This window comes from Zootoca vivipara, chromosome 6 (genome assembly GCF_963506605.1).
Source record: "Zootoca vivipara chromosome 6, rZooViv1.1, whole genome shotgun sequence".
In the NCBI taxonomy this organism is placed as follows: domain Eukaryota; kingdom Metazoa; phylum Chordata; class Lepidosauria; order Squamata; family Lacertidae; genus Zootoca; species Zootoca vivipara.
Window position 1 is genome coordinate 92,767,468 of NC_083281.1, and position 9,721 is coordinate 92,777,188.

At 47.8% G+C, this 9,721-nt stretch overlaps 1 protein-coding gene across 1 annotated transcript; it reads right to left on the minus strand.

Moving 5' to 3' along the window:
* Nucleotides 1-2,875: 2,875 nt before the first annotated feature.
* RNF181 (ring finger protein 181) lies at nt 2,876-8,863 on the minus strand. Its single transcript, XM_035117913.2, has 5 exons — nt 8,703-8,863; nt 4,679-4,812; nt 3,457-3,572; nt 3,276-3,350; nt 2,876-3,126 (listed from the first exon to the last, which is right to left on the minus strand). The coding sequence occupies exons 1-5, from the start codon at nt 8,789-8,791 to the stop codon at nt 3,067-3,069; spliced, it is 474 nt and encodes a 157-aa protein (XP_034973804.1). The 5' UTR covers nt 8,792-8,863; the 3' UTR covers nt 2,876-3,066.
* Nucleotides 8,864-9,721: the final 858 nt, after the last annotated feature.

The following is a 9,721-nucleotide window of genomic DNA, read 5'->3' on the forward strand; positions in this document are numbered from 1 at the left end:
AAGGTGCCACTTGACACTTGAAGCTGCCACTTCTGCACCCTGTTGCACATCCAGGAGTTGCAAAAGGAAGGGTGCCTACAGAAAAGGGAAGGGGGTATACCTGAGGCACCCGCTTCCTCTGCTTTGTTGCTTAGGAAGTGGGTCCTAGAGGAGGCTTCACTCTGATAAATGCCATTTTGTCTGGATGGCAACAATACCCCAGTTCTCCAAAAAATAAGACGTAGCCATAAAATAAGCCATAGCAGGATTTTTAAGCATTCAAGGAATATAAGCCATACCCCAAAAATAAGACATAGTGATAGGCGCAGAAGCAATGCCGCCCACGGCAGGAGGAGGAGGGAAAAAATAAGACATCCCCTGAAAATAAGCCATAGTGTGTTTTTTTGAGGAAAAATAAATGTAAGACGGTGTCTTATTTCCGGAGAAACACGATAGGGGACTGCAGCTTCTAGCTGCTCTGACATCACACTCTCTAGGCAGAAGGGGAGGGTGCCAGAGTTTTGTGTAGGTCTTTATTTGGATACTGTTGCAGTAGTTTTCTGCTCCGTCTGCTGTCTTTGGGATTAGTCTCCACCCAGCAGCAGCCATTACCCTGCCTATTTGTTGGCCCCATTTGTCGCCTTGCCATTGCAGACCTTGGGCCAAAGAAGGCTGTCCTGCATATTTGCCACCCCAACTTACAGAGACCAAGATCACACATGCCAAAGCCTTTTCTTTAGCTGGGTTTATTGGTCGTGTGTATTTCCAGAGTTTGCTCGCCAAAATGAAGGTCCAGTCTGCTGTCTCTCTACACACAAAAACAGAGACTTGGTAATAGCAGCCAGCATTTGTACAAACATAGCACCTGAGGGCTGCTTCACAGAAGATGAGAGCACACACCTGTATTTCTTAGCCACAGAGCCCTCTAAAGTGCAGGAGGCGGGGCAGAGGACCAGTGACCCTCCAGATATTGCTGGACTAGAACGCCCATCATCCTTTACCATTGGCCAAGAAGGTTCTGAAAGAGAGCCACCACTTGTGAGTAGTTCCCAGTGGTTTTCCAACATGGCCATGGCTGAAGATACTAGCCTTTCATCTAGCAAGCCATGCACAGGACTCATGCAAGCTGTGGGGATTTTGCATGATATAATGAAGGGTGGGTAACTTTTAGGCTCTGGCAGACCAGATCTCCCTCTCACTTTGACACTACTCACTTGTCAGTCATCTGTATTAATGACATCATACTGACACTTGTCAAGACGGTGCTTGCCAAACAACCAGCAATGAAGTGCCTGTCATGTTGCTTAAGAAGAGATTGCTGGATCAGGAATAATCTAGTCCAGCATTCTGTTCTCACAGTGGGCACCCTGCTGCCTATAAGAAACCCTCAAGGACCTGCGCACAAATAATCATGTTATGAGGAAAAACGTTATCCACTTTCTCCCTGCCATGCCTAATTTTACAAACAACTTTCATGTCACCTCTTGCTCACCTTTTCTCTATAAACTAAAGGGTCCCTAATGCTACAACCTTCCCTCACAGGGGAGCTGCTCCATCCCCTTGATCATTTGGGTTACCCTTTTCTGATATTTCCAGCTCTGCAGTATCCTAGGTGAGGTGACTGGAACTGCATAAAGTATTCCAAATGTCGCAGAAGAGATTTGCGTAACAGCATTATGATCCCAGCAGTTTTATTTTCAACTCCTTTCCTAATGAAACCCAGCATGGGATTTCAATTTTTCATGGCTCCCACACACTGGGTCACAAACTTCACTATGCCAGGGTCTCATTCATGGCCAGTCACCTCCAGTTCAGACCCCATGAGTGTATATATATGAAATTAAGATTTTTCTTCTTGACATACATTGCTTCTGCACTTGTTTAGATTGAACTGTGTTTGCCATGGGGGGGGGCATTTGCTCAATTGGGAGGGGTCGAGGTTTTCACACTTAAAAACACACACCACACTCAACAATTTTGTATTGCTAGCAAACTTTGCCATCTCATTGCTCAACTGCTCACCCCTAACTCTACATCTTTCATGAACAAGTTAAAAAGTGCAAGGTCAAATACCTTGGGGGGGGCACTCCACTTTCTACACCCCTCCATTCAAAGAACTGCCCATTTATTTCTACAGTGGTACCTCGGTTTACAAACACAATTGGTTCTGGAAGTCTGTACTTAACCTGAAGTGTACTTAACCTGAAGCGAACTTTCCCGTTGAAAGTAATGGAAAGTGGATTAATCCGTTCCAGACAGGTCCGCGGAGTACTTAAACTGAAAATACTCAAACCGAGGCGTACTTATACCGAGGTATGACTGTACTCTCTACTTCCTGTTATTTAACCAAATCCTGATCTACAAGAGAACCTCTTATTCCATTACGGCAAAGCTTAACACAGACCTCTTTGGTGAGGTACCTTGTTGAAAGCTTTCTGAAAATCAAAGTACACAGTGTCAACTAGCTCACATATCTATATACTGCTTCCCACTCTGAAAGAACTTGAGTTGCCTGCAAAACAACCTGGTAGGCCCTATGAAGAAGCCTGGCAAGCCAATATTGGCCCATAAGATGGAGGAATGTCTCTTCCCTCCCACCCCACTTCCCAGGTATTGTAAAAGCCCAAATCTTGCCACAGGAAATGGCAGGAACCAAATCAGGAGAAGAGGCAGGTAAATAAACTGGAGGAGAGGGGGCCAGATGAGGAAAAAAGGGTTAAGGGGAATTCTCTTGATTTATTGGCTGCCTTGCATTTTGAGCTGTTCTGCCTTCAGCTCTTGGCCACCTCCCCACAAATGCTGCAGGTTCTGGGGCCACAATGCTTTCCCCCAGGCCTGCTTTGCGATGCCCTCCACATGATCACATACTTGTGCAGTGAGGGAAACTACAGCAAGAGAAGTTACTTAATGAAGCCCAACATTTATTATGGATGTGCAACAAGCTTTCGGAAGTGGGGAAGGAAGGAGGGCTGCTGCCTTTCTTGGCCCTGGGGACACCCTGCTCCCTGGCAATTGTGGGAGATTGTGGTTGTCAGCCTTGAGCTGGAAGAACGCAAGTAGGAAGGAGGGGCAAAGGACATGCCTTTCTCACGTGTACATGGCACCATGCAGATACTCCAGCCGATGTGCCTGCTGTTGCCGCCGCACCTTGGAAAATAAAGGTAAATATGAATGCCCCTGGCTCTATTCGCGACTGACATGTGGCCCCCAGGTGGTTGTCCACAAGAGAATGCAGCACCTCAGACCAAAAGGTGTACACCTAAGCCCTGCACCTGCCCACAGGGATCCACACTCACCTTGTCCTTCTTGTATTCTTCATATTGTTCATCGTCAGTGGGCAGCTCATGACGGCAGAGAGGACAGGAGTTGGTCTGTGCAAGGAGATTGGAGTTAGCAGCAGCCTCTTGAGAAAAGGGAAATGGGGGGGGGAACCACCCCAGGTACCAATAAGGGAATGTCCCTGTTCCAATACTTCACCTTTCCAAGCCAGGGAAGAATACAGCCTTTGTGGAAGATATGCTCGCAGGGCATCTTCCTGACCACCTCTTCCTCCTCAAACTCCAGCAGGCACACCGGACACTTCAGCCCTTTGTCTAACCCCCACAAGTGGTTGGAGAAAGGAAAAGGCAAAATAACAGTTCCACCAAGTTGGCTCTACTCTACTGCAACACAGCATGGTACACCTTTGCAAAGCTCAGAAATCCTGCCAATCCCATATTTACAAGCATTTTATTCTAACTGGATTTTTCTACTATAAGATTATTAGTGGATTATTCCTACTTCAAGTGCAAGGAGTGGAGTATACATGATGGAAAAGCTGGGTAACCATGCCGAGCACAAATACTCCACCCTCTAGATGCCAAAGCCTTTGACAGATCCAAGTGTTTTATCCTCACACAAGAGAGTCGTGACATTTTGTGCCAGATTCTTCCTGGAATTGTCACCAATCAGAAAAGGCCCTGCTAACAATAATAATTCTGCACCAGAGCTGGTGGAAAACACTGCAGAGAGCCCTTGTGATGTAGTGGTTAGAGTGCTAGACTAGGACCAGGGAGACCAGGGTTCAAATTGCCACTCACCCAATGAAGCTCCCTGAGTGACTCAGCCCAATGTACCTCACAAGGTTGTTGTGAAGATAATATGGAGAGGGGAAGAGTACTGTATATCCCACCTTCAGCTCCTTAGAGGAAAGGTGGGATATAGATGTAATAAACAAAACTTTTTAAAGGTGACCTTTTGAACTTGTCATGACCAAAAAGCAAACCTCGAGTATACAAACAGGAAGGCAAGGAAGAAGAGCAGTAGGTGCTCAGCAGGGGCAGGAAAACCGGCAGGCAGGCAAGGAGAGAGATGCACCTTATTGCTTGCTGCTGAGCTTGGAAGTGGGAGCATAGCTGCTACCATTGCAGGTGGAGGTCAACCTACATCTTGCAACTTTCCTCCAGTTCCCCAGGCCACTTTTGTGACTCCCACATGACTCATCTGGCCCATCTCTTCCGCAGAAATTGGGTTGGATGCTTTCAAAGACTGAGAGGTCTTGGAGACATAGACACTCAAATTCTTGTTACTTTCTTTAAATGACTGAGCCGGCTGGGGCTGATGGGAGTTGTAGTCCAAAACACCTAGAGAAGGCTGACCTAGACTGTCTTCTAACCACAGATGAGATATACAAGGCCCAGATTGAAATCTAAACTGTTACCTGCTTGCTGCGGGGTAACAGGCACTGAAGGAAGGCTCTCTATAGCTTGCTTGGCAGCTGGTGGGGGGAGCCGGTGGTCCCAGTCTTCACTCTCCAAGAAGCCCACATCAATCTCCAGGCCATTGAAGAGGGACCTGCATATGATGGAGAAAAAGCTTCCTTGTCCTAGAGCTCGTGATCCAAATTCCAAATTACTAAAGATTGGAAACTCCTTACATACTTTTTGAGTGAAAAAAGAAAAGGAACTCATAATATCCGGGTTTGAGGACTGAAGAAAATATTGGTTTATAGAAAGCAGAATTGTTGGGTGCTAGGCGCTGTGGGTTAAACCACAGAGTCTAGGGCTTGCTGATCAGAAGGTCAGCGGTTCGAAACCCTGCAACGGGGTGAGCTCCTATTGCTCGGTCCCAGCTCCTGCCCACCTAGCAGTTCGAAAGCACATCAAAGTGCAAGTAGATAAATAGGAACCGCTCCGGTGGGAAGGTAAACAGTGTTTCCGTGCGCTGCTCTGGTTCGCCAGAAGCAGCTTTGTCATGCTGGCCACATGACCCGGAAGCTGTCTGCGGACAAACGCTGGCTCCCTCGGCCTATAGAGCGAGATGAGCGCCGCAACCCCAGAGTTGGACACGACTGGACCTGATGGTCAGGGGGCCCTTTACCTTTACCTTTATTTTGGAATGGATGTTTTGAAGAGTTTTCTATATAGGCCTCCAGCTGAGAGACAAAAAAATTGAAAGTTTTCCTTTTTTTCCTTCATTTGGTTTGTGCTTTTATTTAGATCAGTTTATCTTTGATAAAAAAGATATTTGATATTAACCTTTGCATACGTTTATTCAAATTTTAATTGTGACCCAATTTCCAAAACAAGGTGCTCATTTGAACCCGGGGGATCTTCTCTGCTTCACTCACTGCGAGCAGCAGAGAAAGAAGAGGTGGGGTTGTTGTTTTACTCTAGAAGGGGAGGGAAATATTTTCCTCAGACTTCTGAGTTGCCGTGAAGGACCTCGGCTGCTCGTTGTGCTTGCTGCGAGTGAGATTGGGCTGTCATGGAGCGTATGGAGGAAAGTGTGGGCCCTGCACCTCACAATAAAGCACTAGAGTACCGGATTGCCTTGCACCCTCACAGCATGAATTACAGCTCCCCCATGACCTTTGCAGAGCTGGAGAGCACTGCTTGAGGTCGACCTGGGTGGAAGCAAAGCACAGGAAGCCATACCTTCTCCGCTGAAGGAAGCCTCATAAGCTGATCCAGTAGCAGCAGCTTCCCCCAAAAAACAAAGTGAGGATCATAAACAGTGTGTTTTGGATGGACTTTAATTGGACTACGTTTAGAACCTGAATTTCTGGAATACAAAAAGGGAGTCCATTCCAGAAGTGATTGAGATCTGCATGGATAATTGTATGATAGTGTGGAAAGAAGTAAAAAAAAAAAAAGGACTTGGAAAAGTGGAGGAAGATTTGACTTTCCTTATCAAGAAGAATATCCATAGCTGCCAAGTTTTCCCTTTTCTCGCGAGGAAGCCTATTCAGCATAATGGAATTTCCCTTAAAAAAAGGGAGAACTTGGCAGCTATGAGAATATCAGCCATCAAAATGAAAATCTTACCTAAGACCAGGGCTTTTTTTCCAGCCATAACTCACCTCTTTATTGTGTTTCAGCACCTCTGTAGTGTTGCAGTGCCATTCCCTGGTGGCAGTTTATAACTTTTGGCCCCAGCGGTGGGGTGAGTGGGCAAAGAAGAAAAATCACCACCACCCCTCAACAACTGGGTGCTCCCCCTAAAAAAAGGTCAACATGTTGCAGCAACTCTTTTTCCTGAAAAAAAAGTCCTGCCTAAGATGCTATTTCTTTTAAAAACAATACCAGTAATAAGCAATTTAAGTTGTTTTAAACCAGGCATAGGCAACCTTGGCTCTCCAGATGTTTTGGAACTACAACTCCCATGATCCCTAACCACTGGCCCTTTTAGCTAGGGATCATGGGAGTTGTAGTTCCAAAACATCTGGAAAGCCAAGGTTGCCTATGCCTGTTTTAAACAGTGGCAGAGACATATCAAGATTCATTTGGCAGCGGAAGAAGGCAAGAGTTAAGTACAAAATTTTAACAGATATATAAGACAGAGGCGGATTCTTACTACCTGTACCAGATCTTGGATTGTATTATGAGGTAGCATGTCTATGCTGGTTAACAGAATGGATAGCTCTGGAAGATGTTGAATTATTGGATTTAGAAGGATTTGAAAGACAATATGGTTGGCATGCATATCTATGGGATGATAAAGTAAGAGTACGTAAAGGATTCTTCAAACCACATTATAAGAAGCCTCTGTACAGTATGGATGAGGTATAATAACCTGTTTGAAAGGAATACCCCACTATGGCTCTAGCCCGGGGTCGGCAAGGTTTATCTTGCCTTGGCTGGATCGGTCCCGCGGAGATCCCTCCATGGGCAGGATCACATGCGTGTGTGAGCACACGTCCCTGCGATTTTCGGCGTCTGTGCAGACACAATTTCTGGCACCGCAGAAGGGAGTCCCTGTGCTGCGCCAGTTTAGCGCAGCGCATGGCAGCTTAGTTTGGGGTGGCTCGGCCGGTCAAACAACCTCCGCGGGCCACTTCCGGCCCATGGGCCTTAGGTTGGTGACCCCTGCTCTAGCCCACTGAGGCAAGTTCCATGAAGAAAATGAATATGAAAAAGAAATGGGGCACCTACAGAGACATATTAGAGATTGGTGAAGCAGGAGTAATGCTCAAAAAAAGAGAGGACATTAAGGAATGGATAATAGACTGGTTCCAATTGAGATGTACAAAAATGATAAACGGGAGGGATCTGCTGAACAAAGTTCTGACTTTAAAAGGGGTTTAATGGAGAATTATGAAAAACTAATTTTAAAAATGTACAAAATCCTGCTGGAATGGGAAACGAAAGATGAACTGCTCAAAGCTGCCATGATACACTGCCACACCATTTTAAAAACATGATAAATACATTGGAAAACACAACTAGGATTGTCCACAGTATCACTTGATGCTCTTGCTCTCAGTTTGAAAATATATCAATATTCTGCAAATCATTTTTTAATATATACTATACCATATAATACAGTACTATACCAACATGTTTAAATGTTTCTTTGATTGCCCTAGACACACTTCCCCCCACACTTGCCATCCTCTGCTCCCACACCCTTTGAGAACCACTGCGTTAAGCTAACCAGCCCATAATTTCCAGGATCCTCCCTTGGATCCCTTTTTAATTGGCGTTACATTGGCCGTGGTGGTCCAAAAAGATCCTAAGAGGTAAGAAAATACAGTATGATTTTTATCCTGCTCATTCCTCCCTCCAATCCCCCTTTTTGTGGGATGTCTTTGCTGTGCTCCTTAGTTGCCCTGTGAACTAAGCCTAAGCATATGAAACTGAAACAAAACCTTATTGTTTCCATGTTTAACACGTTTTCAACACAAGGACACAGGAAGCTGCCTTATTCCAAGCCAGATCATTGGCCCGGCTCTTTCATTGCTATCTTCACTGACTGGCAGTAGCTTCCCAAGACTGCAGACAGTGGTCCCTACCAAGCCTACCTTGAGATGCTGGGGGTGACGTGTGAGGCCCTAAGCATGCAAAGCAGATGCTCCACCGCCCAGCTCAGACCCTCCCCTTCCCGTTTCTCCTGTGTTGAGTTTTAGACTGTAGGTTCCTCGGGGCGAGGACCCTGAACGCCAACCACACAATGTAATATAGAAGCAACAACGCAACAGACTCTGAAAACCTTGCCAAGGCCAAGAAGCAGAACCGCAGGGAAGATGTGAGAACGGGACTACTAGTAGTGATGGCGAGAGGGAGCCTCAGGTTCAGGGGCAGTCTACCTGTAAGTGGGAGTGACCCCCCTAGGCATGTCCCGAGGATGTCTTTAGGCTCTGCCCCGGTAGGGAGGGAGTCACCCGGAACACAACTCCCCCCCCCAGTCCCCCAAGCAGCCAGAGGTGGAGGGCTCTGCCCCGCTCCGCTCCCAGGGACACCCACCTGGCCAGTTCCAGCAGGGCCTGGCGATGCGGCTCCTCCGGGGGCCTGGAGCCCGGCTCGCAGTCGTGCTCCTCGAAGTAGGAAGCCATGGCGGCCAGAGCGAGTCGCGGGTCGGAGGGCGGCTCCGCGCCTCCAGCGCCTCCTGCTCCGCCTCCGCCCGTGACTCGGCTCCTTTCGAAGCCAACCACGGTCACGGGCGAGACGCTCCGCCGCTGCGCGCTCATTGGCCCAAGGCCGTGGGCAGCCGCCAATCAGGGCGGGCGGCGAGACGCGGGGATTCGGTTCGTGGGAAGGGCGCGCTGCTCGGGGCGCGCATCCTCGCCGCCCGGCGCCTCGGAAGTCGCCCGCTGCTGCCTATTTGGGCAATAAGTCGACGGGACTTTGCAGCAGGCAGCGCAGGGTGATTCCGAAGGGAGGTTTAGGGAGAAGGAAGCGGGCAGCCGGGAAAGCTCTTCATCCTTTGCGTTGCGGTCTTTGGGCATTTCCCAGCTTTGCTTTGCTTTTGCAGGCCAAGCGCTTGCAGAGCCACGGCTTTGAGTTTTTACATTCCTTTCTCTCAAGCAAAGGTGAAGTTTCTTGCTCAGGGGAGGGAGGGACAGGCTGCTTTTTAAAAGATGAATCCCCTCCGAAACTCCAGGCACTTTAAATATGCATTTAGGTTCGGAAAGCGGGCGGTCAGCAGAGGCCTCCTCTAGATGGTTTGGACTAGCTTCCCAAGACTGCAGACAGTGGTCCCTACCAAGTCTACCTTGAGATGCTGGGGGTGACGTGTGAGGCGCCTGCCTCCTCTAGATGGTTTGGACTACATCTCCCATACAGCTGTGCAAGCTGGGGGCCTATGAAAATCCAAAACGTGTTGAAAGCACCTGGTAACATGGACGCAGACAGGCTTTATGATGGGGGCAGGCTTCATGTTGGGAAGCGGGCAGAATCTCACAAAGGCTCTTTTAAACACTGAACATCATTGGCTCAGGGAAGTGGGAGGCATTAGACCAGGCATGCCCAAAATCCGTTTCGGG

Coding starts and splice junctions, on each gene's coding strand:
- RNF181 (XM_035117913.2), bottom strand. CDS start 8,791: ATGGCTTCCTACTTCGAGGAGCACGACTGCGAGCCGGGCTCCAGGCCC. Junction 3,351..3,456: donor TTCTTCCCTGGCTTGGAAAG/GTGAAGTATTGG, acceptor CTCCTTGCACAG/ACCAACTCCTGTCCTCTCTG. Junction 3,127..3,275: donor AAGAATACAAGAAGGACAAG/GTGAGTGTGGAT, acceptor TTATTTTCCAAG/GTGCGGCGGCAACAGCAGGC.